Source organism: Engraulis encrasicolus, chromosome 12 (assembly GCF_034702125.1).
Source record: "Engraulis encrasicolus isolate BLACKSEA-1 chromosome 12, IST_EnEncr_1.0, whole genome shotgun sequence".
In the NCBI taxonomy this organism is placed as follows: Eukaryota; Metazoa; Chordata; class Actinopteri; order Clupeiformes; family Engraulidae; genus Engraulis; species Engraulis encrasicolus.
The window spans coordinates 9,078,213-9,097,180 of NC_085868.1; the positions used below are offsets into that span (position 1 = coordinate 9,078,213).

Here is an 18,968-nt window from a genome sequence, read left to right on the forward strand (position 1 = left end):
TATCTTGACTCTCGCAAGATGCAAAAAATCAAGCAAGGGCTTCCATTTTCCTCATCTAATTAGGTGAGGGCTCTGCCATTTCCTCTGATCAATCATGGGAGGGTTATCCCAATTTTCCTTGACCCATTAGGTCCTCCTATCAGAAGTTTCCCCCAATTTTCCTCAGCCAATTCATTGTTGGCTCCTCCTTATTTCCCACAATCAATCAGACGAGGGAGTCCTCAATTTCCCTTAACAAATCAGATTACAGATCCCGCAATTTCACAGACCCAATTTCAGTTGAGGAGAGGACCAGTTTACCTCAGGGAATCAGGCAGGTTTGATTTGTGTAGTTATTTATTAATTCATGTATTTATTTATTTGACTAGATATACATTTAACTGGTTGTACAGGTGGTGAAGAGCTTGCTTGCCCCAAATAATGATGACCTCAGAGTTCAGATTGATGGATGTGACTCTCTATGGGGTGAGACAGGTGAGTTTTGGTCATATTAAAAGTTGAAATATTTATTAGTATGGACATGTTCGTATGTATGTTTCTTTCTTTGGGTATTGAAAGAGAGTGCCCTCCTTACATTGTAAGTAATTGGGTGTGGGTGTTTCAGATTACTTTGTCCGGTCCTCAGTAAAATGATGTCTGTAGTTTGTGAAGAAAATGTTTTCAATCTTTTCAACCTCCAGGGAAAAGCAAACTACTGCATGTACTGTTGGAATCACTTTATGCTAAAATAGAAATATTTGAAGAAAAAAATAATATTTTTAGGCTTTTGATAAATACTGTGTGTGTTCAGTGGTGCTTTCATGAATATGTAACAGACACAGAAAAGTACAGTAAATGCCTACATGTGCAGAAATGTAGCATGCATATTCTTTAAACTTTTGGAAGAGTAAAACATCAAAGTGGTACTATAATTCCTGTCCATGTTCTTAACCTCTTATTCATCGATGAATAATACATGTACCAGTTGAAGCTTCATTTGGCCATCCTCACACAGAATGACTTTTTAGAAGTGGGCTTAAAGCAATGCTGTGCCATTTTTGAAAATAAGCTTGTTTTTACACCTCAGTGAACACAATTTAAGAACAATATGTAAAGCAAGCATACTTAGACAACTATTTCAGAGGTTCTTTGTTTACCCTATACTACACCACTGCAGCCAGCATCATAATAGCATTGATATCATGGGGAATGCTGATTCATTTCTTTTTATCCAGCACTGACTGCAGCAGCAGCACAGGGTAAGCTGGATGTGTGTTCCTGCCTACTGGAGCAAGGTGCCACCGTAACACAGCCCAACCGGAGGGGGGTATTGCCCATTTGTACTGCAGTTCGACATGGACACACACAGGTAAGTAGACACTCGAACGGTACTATTCTCTGGGGGAGAAGTTACTAAATTAACCAGATTCATGGATAGCCAAATGTATGGATTATGGTTCATTTGTGGATTATTGTGCCTTTCTCTATTGCATGTAGGTTGTGTCAGAGCACAGACTCAGATCAGGGTCAATAATATGTACATGTCTAAAATGTTTTACACCTGTGAGGGACATTGTGTATGAGCAAATACATCTTGTCTGTCTTTGAATACAATTGGGCAAAAGTGAAACAATTGCATAATTGTGACAAGATGCAATATAATTTTTGTTGTTGTTGTGTTCAGTACAGTTGGTAGACATGTTATCCTTAATTCTGACAGTGTCTATGTAAATTTGTCGCAAAATGTTGCATTGACATATTATTCACCCTGATCTGATTCCATAGCAGTGTGAAGAACAGGATGTTAGATTTTTCCATGGGCAGTCACTCTCCATGAAAAACATAATATTCCACGATTACAGTAAGATTCTCCATTGCCACTCTGCATGTAATACAGAAAGTGAGCGACAATAATGTCTTATCTCTCCTTCCTCTTCCTCAACCCTCATTTTCTACTCAGGTCGTGGACGTCTTGCTGCAACAAGGTGCAGAGCTCCATACCAATGACAAACATGGCCGCACTGTGCTCATGGTAGCTGCCAGTGAGGGCCACCTCAGCACTGTAAACTTCTTGCTGGACAAAGGTATGAGAGAGATTGTGGGTGCCACCAGGGAAACTGGCTTGGGGACAAAGGGGTCAGTTGTCCCGGGCACAGGGAGAGGCTGGGCCCAGAATTGGGTCCCCATTACATTACTGTACACTAGTGTGTGTGTGTGTGTGTGTGTGTGTGTGTGTGTGTGTGTGTGTGTGTGTGTGTGTGTGTGTGTGTGTGTGTGTGTGTGTGTGTGTGTGTGTGTGTGTGTGTGAGAGAGAGAGAGATGGGGCAGACCATATTATATGTTAAATAGCTACATTTGTACTTGTATTTGTACACAACTTGCAATGCTTCTACATGAACTTTGTTTTGTCTTCAGATCTTTCCAGAGCAATGAGAATGAAATTGGGGATCTGTGGTTTTGTCTGTGCATATGTGGACAGGAGTTGCACTCACTGAGATTGATAAGGAGGGGCTGAGTGCGCTGAGCTGGGCCTGTCTGAAGGGTAACGGGAGTGTGGTCGAGTCACTGGTGGAGAGAGGCGCTGCTGTAAACCATGCGGACAAACACGGACGTACTCCACTTGATCTGGCTGCCTTCTTTGGGGATGCCGAGATTGTGAGTGGGGTTTTAACTGAACAATATTCTTACAATCTTAATTCTTATAATTTGACCAGTATTTGTATAGTGATGTAGAAACACAATCCACATCACGAAGGGAAGCAAAGCGGATATAAACTTTGTTGATGCCAAACACGGTTTAGTTTGTTTGACATGGTGACAATGTTATTATTATGTTAACCCCTTAGCGCAGCACCTATGTTATAACCTTACTGTCACCAAAATTGTAATGTTTATGTCTTAATCTGTTACTTAAGGCTCTCGGCACTGTCATAGCAATGTTGTTATGATGTAGTTGAGTATTTTCAGCAAATAGTGAATAGGACCGCCGGCGACCCCATCTGCAGTAAGAGCAAATGGCTTGTGCTGTGTCAAATCAAAGAGGTGATGCTTTTGTCTTGAGCTAAATTTACACAATTCTGTATTACTATTGGAGATGAGACTGACAGAGTTCACCATTATCTTGTATTGCCTTCAAAGTAAAGTTCCCAAAAATGGTCCTTGTTTTTTTTTATTTTACATTTTATCCTAACGTGGCTCTTGATAATGGCGGTCCTGCCTTTATCCTAAAACTATAGAAATCTTATAGTATGTGGAAGAACGAAATGGCCCCTGTTACAGCATGTGCCATATAGTATGTGTAAACACTCCTACATAGTCCATGTGAGATTTATTCACACTATAGTTCATACCTGTACATGAATCATATATACATATTTTCCCTACGAAGTTAATACCCCATAATATGACACAGTTGTGACCCCATCTTGACCCCCAGGTGCGTTTCCTTGTGGAGCGTGGTGCCATGATGGAGCATGTGGACCTGAGTGGCATGCGGCCTCTGGACTGGGCCATCAGCGGCAGGAAGGCGTCTGTGGTGGCCGTCCTCCTCAAGAAGGGAGCCGAGCTGGGTGAGATGAGGGAAGAGATGAGAGAGAAGAGAGAAGAGAGATGAGAGCGACCCAGAACAGGCTGACACAGAACACGCTGGCACAGAACAGTCTAGTCTCTCTCATGTTGCACACTCTATCTTCCTCTCTCTCTCTCTCTCTCTCTCTCTCTCTCTTTCTCTCTCTCTCTCTCTCTCTTTCTCTCAGAAATACGCATTCTCTGTTTCACAAACGCACGCACACATGTACGCACGCACGCACACATACACAATCTCTCATTCTCTTTCCATTTCATCCTCTCTCTCTCCATTTAAGTCTGTCTCTCACTCTCTTTTTTTGATTCCAGTCTCTCTCTCTCTCTCTCACGCACGCACACACACACACACACACACACACACACACACACACACACACACACACACACACACACACACACACACACACACACACACACACACACACACACTCACACACACACACAGAGTAATCCAGAGCAGTGCTCTCAGGGGGTAGTCCACGTTCTAAATCCAGAATCTGGTTCTCGTGTGTAAGCTTTTGTTAGGGAAAAAAGGAGCTGCTGCGCTGGTGTGTTCGCAAGGAGCCCTACATTCTTCTCTTAAACCAGGGCAGCCCACAGCTTTTAAGTTTGTAGGACCTTCTGATAGCCAGGCTTTTTAAAATAGGACACAGGCGATGCATTCAGCTGTCATTCTGTTGCACAATTCTTTTTTTTTTTCAAATTACATATTTAGATATTTTTTCATTGTGGTGAGAAAGGGTGTAATTTGTCACTCTTGTTTGACAAGGACACATCAACAAACATAGACTCTCTGCCTTAAAGGAATAGGTCGGTATTTTGCATTTGGGACCTTAATTCCCTTATCAAAAAATCCTTAAGGATTCCAGTAAGGTAAATCCTGTAGGATCTCTATCAGATTTTGGAACCAAAATCCTACAGGAATCCTATTGGAATCCAGAAGGCAGAATCCTACAGGATTCCTTTAGGATTTCAATGTTCCTATAGGATTATTTGTTCCAAAATCTGATAGAAATCCAATAGGATTCTGATGGGATAATTCCTATAGGATTTATATTCCTATAGGATTTATTCTTATAGGATTTATATTCCTATAGGATTTATTCTTACAGGATTTCTATTCCTATAGGATTTGTATTCTGTAGGATTTATTATAATAGGATTTTAAAACATAGTTCACATAAACATAATGCAAAAAAACAACACAGCAAATGAAATGGTCATATGCGAAATATATTTATTATTTCATTATTTGATCATTGTGTGGGTGTCATTTTTGCCTCATCTGAACAGTCCTGTGCCATTGCTTGCTTGATCATTGAAGTGTCCACATCAAATTTGTTTGTGAAGTAGTCTGAAAAAACAAACAAACAAACATACAGAGCAGACCAACACATGGAAAATTAAGACATGAGAAAATACATAGGCCTACTGAACAGACTTTAAAACTCTATTGAGAATCTGTGGCATGTGCGGGAGAGGGTTTTTTGTGTTGTTGAAAACAATGCGTGTAGCATGGATGGAAATCTTGTGACATTGTCAGACATTTACAGTGCATCCCGTAGGCTAAGTAATTCACATGTTTTGAGTGTCATGGGAAAAGCTACCTGTTTGTACTTTTGCACATTTTTTTTTTTTGTCATAATGGGGTGTTGTGTGTACAATTTTGAGTAAAAGAAAGGCAAGCTGAGAAAGGAATTGAATCCATTGTGAATAAGGCTGTAACATAACAATGTGTGGAAAAAGTGAAGTGCTGACAGTACTTGCTGGATGTACTGTATAAAAACTATTCCTTGTCTGAGAACTTTGCTGTTTATGTAAGCAAGGTATTGTAGTGAAAAGGTACTCACTTGTGGGTCATTCCACGCCAAATCAACAAGAGCCCGCACACTTAGGTCTCAAAAAATTCTGAAAATATTACTGAGTGTACCCATGGTACTTAAGAGAAACACTGTACATTTATTTGAATGTAAGATGTATACTCTCCATGTTACAGCCAATTTCACTGGGGGAGGGGGGTGCCCATTTTGTTCACACTCTTTTTTTGTCAAAGTTCACAAGCCCGTAGCTCAAGAACTAAACCATGTAGGAAGCTCAAATTTGGCATGCTGGTACATAGATAGGAATTGTTTGTTGCAAAACTGTCAGTTTTGGTCTGTATGATCTTGCATCATCATGGCATTCCCTCAAAAATGATACAAATTGTACTGGAGTTTTTGGCTGTGCTCTGTTAAGGCCTTCAGAAGACATATTTGTGCCCAACATAGCCTCATGATTTTTTCCCCTTGTAGATACAAGTAGAAACACTCCCATACAAATCTATGAATAGAAAGGAAACCCCATCAGTGTTTGACCAGAAGACCTCACAAGTCTGACAAATCATTTTGGGTGTCATTTTCAGAGCACCAGAACACCTTGTGGGATTGTCCACAGATTTTTATTTTATATTTTTCTTCATTCTCCATGAAGTCTTCTTTTTAAAAATGCCAATGAGACTTGTCTTATGTGATGTTTTCTTTTGTAATTTCCACCCTGAACATGGGCAAAATGCAAAAAGAGAGCAACATGATTTCGATAACATTTAATGTAAAGACTAAATAATCAAATGCAAATGTTGCCCAGACATGATCACCCGAGAGTCCCTGTGCAGGGGTGCAGGTATCCCTTTCAATTTCAATGATTTCAGGAGCGTTCAATGTGGGAGCAGGTTCGCTCACCAAAAGAGACAGTAGGTCAGGCACAAGGACTCATGTTGTTACTTTTTTTGACCAGCAGATGGCAGCGGAAGAAACGCATAGAAAACATATTGCTCTCAATGTACATGTTGCCCATGTTCAGGTTGGAAATTACAAAAGAAAACATCACATAAGACAAGTCTCATTTGCATTTTTAAAAAGAAGAATTCATGGAGAATGAAGAAAAAAATAAAATAAAAATCTGTGGACAATCCCACAAGGGGTTCTGGAGCTCTGAAAATGACACCCAAAATGATTTGTCAGACTTGTGAGGTCTTCTGGTCAAACACTGATGGGATTTCCTTTCTATTTATAGGTTTTNATGAGAGTGTTCCTACTTGTATCTACAAGGGGAAAAAATCAAGAGGCTATGTTGAGCACAAATACGTCTTCTGAAGGCCTAAACAGAGCACAACCAAAAACTCCAGTGCAATTTGTATCATCTTTGAGGGAATGCCATGACGATGCAGGATCATACAGACCAAAACTGACAGCTTTGCAACAAACTATTCCTATCTATGTACCAGCATGCCAAATTTGAGCTTCCTACATGGTTTAGTTATTGAGCTACGGGCTTGTGAACTTTGACAAAAAAAAGAGTGTGAACAAAATGGGCACCCCCCTCCCCCAGTAAAATTGGCTGTAACATGGAGAGTATACATCTTACATTCAAATAAATGTACAGTGTTTCTCTTAAGTACCATGGGTACACTCAGTAATATTTTCAGAATTTTTTGAGACATAAGTGTGCGGGCTCTTGTTGATTTGGCGTGGAATGACCCTTATGAGGTTTTTTTTGTTGAATTTTACTGGTGGTTTTCCGGTATATGAGTGCGTGGCTAGGACCTGCCTTCCAAAAACTGCCAACATATGGTCTGCCCCCCTCCTGGGGTCACTTCTTGTGGTTGTCTGTGATCTCTGTTGTCGGGCCTACTTGAACCTAAAACAAAACCAAAGCACAGGAAGAGAATAGTTACACTAATTTTAATGAACACCAAAACATACTCTTGGCAGAGTTGTGATTACCTCATTCACTCTTTTTTTTTCTTTCTTAAAGCCCATAGACTCTTAAGTTTTAACTCCAAGATGTATTCTAGATGATGAGTGACAGTATAGCAATCATTTCTGAATGTTAAGCAGTCATGCAATAATGCCACCAGGTCACATTTAACTTAATTATGATCTTATGTGTAGTTTTAGACTTACCGTTTTTCTTGCTATTCTCAAGTATTTCCATCTGGCACCAAGAAGGCTGATGTTCCTGTCTGTTTATCTGATTTTGACTTGTAGTGAATTCACTGTGAAAACAAGAGGGACCCATTCAGTGAAGGCAATATGAACTCAGGAGTTGCACTTACATTATAAAATGATAATGGCGTGGCATCTGGGGTCAGCGGTCCCAGAGCTTATTCTTGCTGCTCCCATTTCCCCTCATTGTAAAGAAAGTATTCAAATATGCCCTATGTTCAACAACTTCATGTAGCCACATTTCCGAGTAAACTAAGAGAACATGCCCTTCCTCCCGCCATGGGACATAGGGCCTAAATTTGAATAAATTCTTAGAAATGTGGGAACATGGGCCAGCAGGTATAAGCTGCGGGACCAATGGGCTGTGAGACCAATGGGCCTAAAAATGAATGTTAAGTCTTAGTGGGGACCATTGGGCTGTGGGAACATATAGACATGCACCCGTGGCATAGCATTTATAAGTTGAGGGCTACAATGGATGCCAGTGTAACGGAGGCTAACTAGCACAGAGTTGGCGTATAACGTTGGTAAACCTCCCTCCGATAGCTTCATACAGTCTCGTGCCGTTGGGCCGAGAGACTAGTCTCTTGGCCCAGCGGTATCGTACTGTGTATCCCATTGCCGAACCGTTGTAGTTGACGAGGTCGCACGTTCGATCCCCGGGGGGGTGAACAGGTGCAAGATGACCTCCGTCACACCAGGCCATTATCATTTTATCTTACTTCCAGTGTTGGGCAAGTTACTCAAAACAGTAATGCATTACTGATTACATGTTACTGTCTTTTCAAAATAATCCCTTACACTTCACTATTACCATATTTGACATGTAAGGCATTACACTACTTTTGCATTACTTTAGTTACTTTCGCCAAAAGAACTGTAGGCCTAAATATGGATCTGGCAATTTATCACAGTGTAAATCAAGCTCATGAGTCATGACTTTTTCACCTCCCATCCAGGAGGTGTTTTTGGCAGCATTTACACTAAACTACCAGGTTCAGGAATTGCCTCTTTCTGACCCACCACACTGGATAAATCCCACTAAAATCCAGGACATTGAAATGTATTGTAACTTCAGTTATTTAGCATGGTAACTAAGTAAAATGTCAGCTTTTGCCCTGAAATGCCTTACATTGCTGTCTGCATTTCAGCGAAAAGTAATGCATTACAATAATTAATTAAGCTTACTTTTGTAATGCATTACTGCCCAACACTGCTCACTTCAAATGTCTAGTGGGAAAATGGAGATACCACTGAGGTGGTAAAGGCTGTGATGTGTGCTTGCAGTGGTGCATAGCAAGTTTGACAAAGAATAGATTATCATGATAAACTTACCATAATGTCCTTTCAGTCAGTCATCATGGGCCACTTGAATGGTTTGACAGCCCCAACTCCAGCAGGAAACTTGAGGACGTTACTGCAGAAATAGACCTACATTTTACACTGCGTCAGACTATAAACACACGACCAACATACAATGTGATATTGCAAACCATACAATATAAAACTAAATAAAAACTCACCTGCTTGCTGGGTAGGCTACGTTTCACACGTTAGCAAACTTGCTAACGGTAAAGTTACGGCAGCACTTCAGAAGTCGGATATCGATTAGTAAACGCGTTGAAGAGGTCCTTGAAGTGACAGTATTACAGGCAAACATTTCGGCAAGTTAATTGAACGTTTTTTTTTATTTTTTTAAATCAAGCCCGAGTTAGCCTACATCTCTAGTCCAATAGCTACCTGAAAACGGTTGATATGCGACTGCAACGTCCAGTTTGTTTCCCTTGACAACCAAAATCATTTCAAACTTAGCTGCGCTCGCAGCTGTCTCTGGAATCTTGTAAATCCTATAGGATTTTCTAATCTTATAGGAGACAATGAAAATCCTATTGGAATGTATATGAATCCTATAGGATTTTCGTAGACCTATAGAATCTTATGGGTAAAAACAAAAATCCTATTGGATTTTAGATGAATCCTATTGGATTTTCAGAATCCTATAGGAAAAACAGAAAATCCTAAAGGATTTTTTGATAAGGGTTATGGTGTGTCATACACTGAGCTACCCACCTGTGTCACTTTTGTTTGATTTGAAGCCTTCCGTGAGATTTTGGGTTTGGGCGATATCCACAAACCACCATACAACGGGAGTCAGCGGGGCACAGACTTTAAATCCGTCGTACACGCATAAACAGTATTTTCTTATTTTGTTTAGGGTCATACAATTACGTTTCCGCCTCATTTCAATATTTAAATCTCCCGGGTTCAGTGAACGAATTAAAAATCTGTATTGACTGAGGTGTGCCACGTCATCTTTCTGCGACACTCATTCTGACAGCCAGCCAGCTCTGCTCCGGCAGTCGGCAACATGATAAAGTAACAAGAAGCAAACGTTGAAGCTCTCGGTTTTTAACAGTTCTTCGGCTAGAACTTTGCTATGGATTGAATGTGCGCATATACTGGATGCTGAAACTAAACGACAAGCTTCATGAAACCGTGGCATTTTGCGTTGAGATGGAAAAGGAACGCGCCACACTCTCCTGGATACGAGGCTACGTGTGTGCGGCTTTTGCGCCAAAGGTCTTTCTACCAGCAAAACAAAATAGCAGGACAGAAGTGACAGCGTCAGAAAGAAAACAATGCTGTTCCGATTGCTGATGGAGACAACAGAGGTAAGGACATATTATGTATCTAGAGTTTTTGAATGGCTAATCTTGGTGTCGCCTCAAACTAGCTCTCTTCTCTGTGCCTTCGTATGGCTGTTCATGCTACCAGCTACAGATAGTCAAATGAATCAAAGCTACGTTTGGTCTCAAACAAAATTGTACACGGAAAATACGAATAGTATTCCTTCAGTAGGCAAGACAATCACAATCATATGATAAGCCCTGCACCAAATCATGGGGTATACTTATAAGTACAGTTGACTTTTACTTTTACTACTAGTAAAAACATTCAGCTGTCTAGCCTACTGAGAAATGGTAGGCTACATTGATTCTCATGTCATATCACTTGGAGGTTTTACAGTGTGATACTAATCTGATGTAGTGACACACTTCTTTATTTATTTAGGAAGGTGCCAAGTAACTCTGGAGGATATTCTCGCCATGACGAATCGAGCTGGTATCAACATTCTTCGAAGTTGAATCGGAGATTATAGCCAAAACTCACAGGAACACACAGCTTTCAATTGAGTAAGTCGCCGAGGAATTTGTAAATTCTGTTTGATTTACTATGCCCAGACAGCTTTGTCGATATTGGGGTCAGTCAGTGACGTTAGTAGTAACTTCACAGCTAGTGCCACGATTGTATAGATTATTATTTGTTCTGTTGTGTTTCATTTTCATTGCAGTATACTAACCAATTATTTATGAACATAAGCTGTGGTTGTACCAGCCCCCCCCCCAAAAAAAAACAAAACAAAAACAAAACCCGTCATTGACTGAAGTGTCCCTACCTCTTACTTGCTGTATTGTGATCATCTGTCTTGTAGGAAATGCTGTACACAGCGCCCAGCGCCCTGGGAGCTGAACGTCTGCGGCCAGGTTATAGTACAGAAGGGTCATCCAAGGTGCATCATGACCCTCATCCATCTCCCACCATACCATATGCTGGATGGAGTCAGAGTCTCTACATTGACTTATCTTGTGTTATATTGAGTAATTACAATGAAGTTATAAATCTAGTTGGTAATACTACACATAATTTGACATTACACATCTTAGGTGCATTGTGGGGACCCCTTATTGGACCAAATGTAGCTGGTTCGAATCCCTCCTGACCTCTCCCTACATCTCCATCCATGGCTGAAGAGCCCTTGAGCAAGGCACCTAACCCCACATTGCTCCAGGGACTGTAACCAATACCACTTTTGGTAAATGAAAGCGTCAGCTAAGTGCAATGCATTTTTTTTAAAAAATGCAATGAAATGAAAATGTAATATTCCATGTCTTTTGATAACATTTGTAAATTAATTTCATGCATCATTCCATTGTAACAATCATAGGGACACTTTCTCAACTTCCACCTGCACAATATCTTGGACTCAGAGGAAGAGATTATCTACATAATTCAAAAGACACCGCACACTGCTTACCATTCTTTTTCTTACTTTATTTTGACACACAGGGCAAAATGCGTTGTTAGCTAAGAAAAAGAACAATAAGCAGTGTGAAATGTCTTTTGAATTTTGTTCATTGTTCACCTTCTCCTGCCTCACATCAGCACCTGCATTGCTGAGGGCTTGTGCACAAGGACTCTCTTGAACTTAGGTCATCAATATAATTTGATGGCCATTGAAAATAAATTTTACACATTTATCCATTTGTCATTACTGCCTCAAGTGTCATTACTTTACCTTCTTTACATAAAGGAAAAGAGAGAAGATTTTACTGGGACTTTAATGTCAGCAGGTGTGACCAATAACAATGTGTACATCATAATTGTAATCATTCAGTCATTAACAATGTAGGAAGAAGTGAAGAATCTTGTAATAATGTAAGAAATGTCTTATTGGGTAACCAAGATGTCACTATCAAACATCAGAAAGTATTTTAGATAAATAGGGTTTAGGACCTTCCGAAATGATTGCTCCGTCATGACACTAAAACATACATGTCTGTTATTGGGACTGGAGTGGAGAGTTTTCGTGGTGGAGTGTTTGTTACACTCAGTTTATTCTATAGAGGGGTTGTCTCCTTTCCAGCACTCAGTCCATTAGGTCCTTTCAGAAGGTCTGGCGTCTATCTGGAAAATAGAAATGACAATTGTAATGTATTATGTATGGCCATTGAACAGGAATGGTAAAGGCCAATCACATGAGTGCACAGTAGGTGATGGCAGTAATGTAACAGAATGTGAAACTCATAAAGAAGATTGTCTGCTCTCCAGATACACCGTGATAAGTCAAAAGGTGTTAGTTGAAGGCCACTGGACTTTTTTTATAATATTAGACAGGAAAGCAATGGGCATTTTGCCAGAGTAATACTGGATGGAAAAACCCTTTGAAAAATATCGACACGAAAGTAATTATAATTAATATTATATTAGTATTAGTAACTAATATTATAATTGTATGAATGGTGTACTGTATGGGAAATACTACAAACGTGGCTCATAACTGTTTTTTCCCCTGAGCCACACATATCCCATGTGTTGCAACAACATTTCAGTTTTTACACATAAAATGTGTTTGTGATAACTCGCCTATGGAATACACCCTGGTGTGTTGTTTAGACTTCTAAAACAAATGCAGTGGAGTGGTAGGCCTGATGTGTTTACCTTTGTGGTAGACCATGCCGGTGCCAAACCGAAGTATTATCCAGACGACCGTCGTCAGGTGGTAGTGTTCGTCTGCGAAGGGCTAGTGAGAAACCGGGTCAGGAAAGGACTGCACAGTAGATACTGATGGCTGGTCAACGGTGGGCTGCTATTCACAGGGGTCGAGTGAGGACGTCATGGAAAGTCCAGCTCTTGGGTCTTGACCTTCTCCTGTCTTTCTAAATAATAAATAAAGAAGTGTGTCAATACACCAGTATCACTGTAAAACCTACAACTAGTATGACCTGAAGATAAAGCAATGTAGGCCTACCAGTTATTGGCTAGACAGTCGAATTACGTGCCGTCAGTTTTACTAGCAGTAAAAGTGAAAACCACAGTCGACCTACTCCATGATTTGGTGCAGGGCTTTGACAGGCTTATCATATGTTGTGATTGTCTTGCCTACTGAAGGACTACTATTTTCCGTGTACAATTTTGTTTGAGACCAAACGTAGCTTTGATTCATTTGACTATCTGTAGCTGGTAGCATGAACAGCCATATGAAGGCACCGAGAAGAGAGCTAGTTTGAGGCGACACCAAGATTATCCATTCAAAAACTCAAGATACATAATATGTCCTTACCTCTGTTGTCTCCATCAGCAATCGGAACAGCAATGTTTTGTTCCTGACGCTGTCACTTCTGTCCTGCTATTTTGTTTTGCTGGTAGAAAGACCTTTGGCGCAAAAGCCGCACACAGGTAGCCTCGTATCCAGGAGAGTGGCGCGTTCCTTTTCCATCTCAACGCAAAATGCCACGGTTTCATAAAGCTTGTCGTTTAGTTTCAGCATCCAGTATATGCGCACATTCAACCCATAGCAAAGTTCTAGCCGAAGAACTGTTAAAAACCGAGAGCTTCAACGTTTGCTTCTTGTTTACTTTATCATGTTGCCGACTGCCGGAGCAGAGCTGGCTGGCTGTCAGAATGAGTGTCGCAGAAAGATGACGTGGCACACCTCAGTCAATACAGATTTTTAATTCGTTCACTGAACCCGGGAGATTTAAATATTGAAATGAGGCGGAAACGTAATTGTATGACCCTAAACAAAATAAGAAAATACTGTTTATGCGTGTACGACGGATTTAAAGTCTGTGCCCCGCTGACTCCCGTTGTATGGTGGTTTGTGGATATCGCCCAAACCCAAAATCTCACGGAAGGCTTCAAATCAAACAAAAGTGACACAGGTGGGTAGCTCAGTGTATGATACACCATAATTAAGGTCCCAAATGCAAAATACCGACCTATTCCTTTAACATTCAACGTATAATTATTTTGTGTGTAAATGTTAGTTTACGGCTGCACTGCAACTGATAATCCCAGAAACTTTTCGTTTAGTGTTCAGTACAGTATACAGTATGCAATACAGTATACAGTATGCTTGCAGAGTGGATTTTACTTTCTATACTTCTAGACTGGTGGTTTTCAGTAGTCAAATTTCAAGTGTTAAATTGTTTTCTTGTGTTTCATATTCATATTTCTGATTGATTTTGTACACTTGATGTGATGCAAAGTTGACCTGTCGTGATTCAACTTCACCTCATAAATAGCTTTCTTTCCTTTTCTCTTTATCACTGAGTCCCTCACTCTTTCTCTCTTGTGTCTCTAACACCTTCTGAAAGGCTACAGGACTTCTCCCTACAATAAAGCAGGTACAGAATTTTGTTGACCTAACTCTCTGATACCCTGATGATATATCTCTCAGTATATGTTTCACTCTTACAGCTGACCGATTTGATCTCTTATCCCCACTTACTTCTTCTTCTTCTCCTACTGCTCCCCTTTCACCTGTTTCATCATGTCATACCCACATGACACATGCCCCCAGGGAATGCTGCCTGGGCGATGGCCACGTCCAAGCCTGACATTCTCCTGATTCTGCTGCAGAAGCTGGTGGAGGACGGCAACCTACTTTATAAGGTTGGTGACCAGGGGAACCTACAGGTACTCTAGAAGGTTGGTGGTGACCAGGGGAACCTACTCTAGAAGGTTGGTGGTGACCAGTGTAACCTACTCTAGAAGGTTGGTGGTGACCAGGGGAACCTACTCTAGACGGTTGGTGACCAGGGGAACCTACTCTAGAAGGTTGGTGACCAGAGCATATAGTACGTAGGGTATGTGTGGGCCTTACCATGAGCTCTTGTATCTGTGCAGAAAGGGAAACTGAAGGAGGCTGCCCAGAGGTATCAGTATGCTCTCAGGAAGTTTCCCCGCGATGGCTTCAGTGACGACCCCAAGGCCTTTCGAGAACTCCGGGTCTCTATATACCTCAGCCTGTCTCGTTGTCGTCGCAAGACTAATGTGAGTGTCCGAGCATGGAATTTGGTCTCTTTCAGTGGCATGCACAGACATTTCAGGGGGGCGAGGTTGTTGGGGGCATGTGGAACTTCTGGCTGCCTTACTAGGTTATAGTAGAAGATATGATATGGGGTATTATTGTCACATGAAGCATTTGTGGGATTATCATGTCAACATGGACCACAGTATATTGTGACAAAACACTTTAGCAATAGTGCCTTCAAAAAAGTCATGTTTGTGTCGAGTAGGGCACGCCTAGGGTTTCTCCTTCGGGATGCAGTATGGTCAGGTCACAGCTGCAAATCATTTGGCAGCTCAGTTTCCTTTACTCTCCTTCTCTAGCATCCCCTGATTCCACTAATGGCTGAGGCACACATCACACACACACACACAATGGACACATACAGTACAGTACTCGCATTATTAACAACCTTTAAAAAATCTTGATAAAAAACATTTCATTACCATTACTTCAATATTTTAGAGAAACACCATTTATTTTTTGTTAACGAGAGAAGTGTGTACAAGTGTGTGCCGCATGGTTTTATAAATCTGAATATTTTTGTATGTTTGAAAATTCTTTTGCAAAGGCAAAGTTTGTGAACCCTCTCTCCTATCTGGTGTGAGCAGGACTTCGGCATGGCCGAGGAGTTTGCGTCTAAGGCCCTCGAACTGAAGCCCAAATCCTACGAGGCGCTCTATGCCCGAGCTAGAGCCAGGAGAAGCAGCAGGTGACTGCCAGGCATTTCCTGTTCATTGTGACCATTTTGGTTATTGTTACTCAGAAAGATAACATCTGTAACACTTTACTTGACGCCAGTGTCATAGATGTGACATGACAGTGTCATAACGCAGTCATGAGCGTGTTATAAACATTATGTCAATGTCATACATTTTATGACTGTTCTCATGAAGTGACATTCGGTTATGGAATAGACAGCCCTATCAATGTCAATTTATCATGACCATAAAACGTTTGACATTGACCTAATGTTTATGACTCGTGAAAAGTTTCATCAGTGCGTAGTACCACTGATGGGTACTGATAAGGCTTGATAGCCGAAACGCGTTTGCTTTTGGACATGGTGGTAATCTATAAATAAATAATGAGTGTGGATTCTTCTTCTTTCAATACCTTTTTCGCGCACCCAAAAGACATCCATTTTTTCCAAGAAGTTGAGCCCGTCCTCTGACAAAACTTTATGACTCATCAAAGACTGTGGCATGGCACTGTTTTGACACTGTTATGACACTGGCATGTCATGCATATGACGGCACCATCAAGTTAAGTGTAACCAAAGACTCTGATGTAAATTACAATTCCCACCAACATACAGTATGTTTGTTGGACTTTCTTGAAATATGTGTTGTTAAATAAGATGCCTGATAGTATGAGGCCATAACATGTGACATCAGTGTCAACAACAAAAATGCCTAGATTAAATTCTTGCCCATTTCTGTCCCATTCCCATCTCTCTAGGCAGTTTGCTGGGGCTCTGGCAGACCTGCATGAGGCTTCACGCTTGAGTCCCAATAACCGGGAGATCAGACGCCTGCTGCACCGCGTGGGGGAGGAGTGTACGCAGGTACAGCACACTTTCAATGAGGTATACTGGTAGCCAGTAGCCAGAGGAAGTAAGAGTTTGGACTAATCCCATTGACGCATGTTCCCATGTTCCATTTACACAACAATGGTGGCTCATGGAGACTTTGACACACAAATCACCATTGACATAGTTCCAAAATAGTTCCAGGATGTGCAGTAAACACACATGTAATTCATTTTTATTTCATCTTCGCTTTTTAAAGGTGCACTGTGTAATATTTTTAGTTGTTTATTTCCAGAATTCATGCTACCCATTCATAATGTTACCTTTTTCATGAATACTTACCACTACCATCAAATTCAGTATTCATGTTGACTGGGAAAATTGCACTTTTCATACATGAAAAGGGGGATCTTCTCCATGGTCTGACATTTTGAATTTCCAGAAATATACATTTTTAGTTGCAAAAATGACTGTACTTGGGCCATACTAGAAAATATTAGTTTATTACTTAGTAAACTTTCATGAAAAGATCAAATTTGGCAATAGGTAACCCATTTTCAATGAGCAGCATAGTTGCAGTTCCTTTTATGACCATTTCCAGCACAGTGCACTTTTAAGTAGTGATTAAGAGTTAGTCTCCAGTGAAAAGAAAGCCGCTGCCTTGAAATATTTGAAATTACATGAGTATCACCAACCAACTTCCCCGGGTGTCACTCTGCTGGTAGCTGTGATCATGGACTAAGCCCTGATGAAGACCTATTGAGAGGTCGAAACAATTGGCTTTGTAAACATGTATCAGACATGTTTTTTTCAATTCTGTTCGGTGTTTCACATTAAATTCGTTCCTCTTGATACTGTACTTGATTGTGATTTTCACGCATAGGCCTGTCTTGTGTTTACATTTTTGTATTTGTGTGTTTTATTTTTTGTATCTGTATCATTACAGCAGCCTGGTGGCAAGAACGAACCACCAGTGCAGCATGACTCTGACCAGGATGAGGATGAGGATGAGGAGGACAAAGAGGAAGACAGAGAAGAGAGGGGGAAAGGTATACAGAGAGCGACAGAGAGAGACAGAGAGCGACAAAATCGAAGTTCGCAGAAGAGCTGCAACTCGCATGGCCTGTTGGGAAGGCAGCAGGAGAGTGAACAACATGGATGCCTGTTCGCATGTACACGGCTGGATGGACTAGGCCCTAGGGCAAAGTCAAAATCTCCAGCACTCTCTCGGAGAAGGAGCCAAAGGGCTAATGCTGGGGGCCACTGTGCTCCACTGGGGACAACAAACGCCCCCTCCAGCCCACTACCCAAACACCCTTTACCCCAAGGACTCAAGGCTCACTGCTGCTGCATTCAAACACACCCTGGGGCTGCTGAGAACTCCCCCAAGCTGCACAGGGGACATAAAAAACACGGCTGCACCCTGGCTGATGCCATGACACCACCCAGCAGTGTTGCAGCCAAGGCTGCTGATTGCTTTGAAATGGGTACGTGTGGGGTGGTTGGTGAGAGCAACTGTGGTGCTGGAGGTAACGTATGGTTGTCCAGTTCACCCAGCAGCCGTTCCCAGCTATCATCATCCACTGGGGCGCTTTCTGACACTGGATACAAGGGCACAGCGGGCTCGGACAAGGCGACCAAGAGTGATAGCAGTGGCGGGATAGGTGAGCATAAGCCACGGCCCTTTATGGGCGTCATGGATAAGAACGCCCGTGTCCAACTTCAGCTGCAGCAACAGCATCACCATGGCAACCTCTTGCATCACAATGGCCACAGCTGGAATTCCTACCCAGCAGAGAGCTACATTGGACACACATCTGCCAGCAGGCCTGGGACGGACTGTGACCTGCTATATCCTCAAACAGGAAGCACTTACCATGAGCCGTCTATGGGTCACTCCGTGGGGCAGCAGCACAATGGCTCACACGTGGTAGCGGATGGCGACATCATGCACCCTGGGCTGACCTTTCAGCATCACTATGGCAACGACAGCAACCTAAAGCAGGTCAGCTTGGCCCGGGACAACCCCATACACATGAGCTCCATCAGGCCCAAGCGCTCCTTCATCGAGTCTAACGTGTAACTCTTCCACATCAGGCGCCATCAGTATTCATATAAAGCAGGATTATACACCTTTTTTCAGGCAAACGCAACCATCCTTTAATAGTTGGAATTCTTATTGGACTTATGTTATCATTTGAAATCCATTTTGGACATGAACAGCAACAATTGTACTTGGATACACGTCAACGTCTCT

The 18,968-nt window shown here is 41.6% G+C and overlaps 1 protein-coding gene and 2 long non-coding RNA genes across 5 annotated transcripts in view; 1 reads left to right on the top strand and 2 right to left on the bottom strand.

Annotated features, from left to right (window-relative positions):
* Nucleotides 1-18,794, top strand: part of LOC134460292 (protein TANC1-like) — a 39,154-nt gene extending 20,360 nt beyond the window's left edge. The window contains exons 15-25 of the mRNA XM_063212738.1: nucleotides 393-474; nucleotides 1,215-1,348; nucleotides 1,940-2,063; nucleotides 2,459-2,634; nucleotides 3,416-3,548; nucleotides 14,486-14,515; nucleotides 14,692-14,783; nucleotides 15,018-15,164; nucleotides 15,792-15,892; nucleotides 16,642-16,776; nucleotides 18,011-18,794. Of these exons, the coding sequence (XP_063068808.1) occupies nucleotides 393-474; nucleotides 1,215-1,348; nucleotides 1,940-2,063; nucleotides 2,459-2,634; nucleotides 3,416-3,548; nucleotides 14,486-14,515; nucleotides 14,692-14,783; nucleotides 15,018-15,164; nucleotides 15,792-15,892; nucleotides 16,642-16,776; nucleotides 18,011-18,794 (1,938 nt within the window). The remainder of the gene's footprint in view (nucleotides 1-392; nucleotides 475-1,214; nucleotides 1,349-1,939; nucleotides 2,064-2,458; nucleotides 2,635-3,415; nucleotides 3,549-14,485; nucleotides 14,516-14,691; nucleotides 14,784-15,017; nucleotides 15,165-15,791; nucleotides 15,893-16,641; nucleotides 16,777-18,010) is intronic.
* LOC134459288 (uncharacterized) lies at nucleotides 7,118-9,343 on the bottom strand. 3 transcript variants are annotated; one of them, XR_010036831.1, is made up of 4 exons: nucleotides 9,071-9,343; nucleotides 8,883-8,964; nucleotides 7,506-7,597; nucleotides 7,118-7,239 (listed from the first exon to the last, which is right to left on the bottom strand). It is a non-coding gene; the product is annotated as an uncharacterized LOC134459288 (long non-coding RNA). The 3 variants fall into 3 exon arrangements; XR_010036832.1 differs by lacking the exon at nucleotides 7,506-7,597 and having other exon boundaries at nucleotides 7,119-7,239; nucleotides 9,071-9,178; nucleotides 9,288-9,327; XR_010036830.1 differs by lacking the exon at nucleotides 7,506-7,597 and having other exon boundaries at nucleotides 7,119-7,239.
* LOC134459289 (uncharacterized) lies at nucleotides 11,930-13,011 on the bottom strand. The gene is made up of 2 exons (XR_010036833.1): nucleotides 12,828-13,011; nucleotides 11,930-12,293 (listed from the first exon to the last, which is right to left on the bottom strand). It is a non-coding gene; the product is annotated as an uncharacterized LOC134459289 (long non-coding RNA).
* Nucleotides 18,795-18,968: the final 174 nt, after the last annotated feature.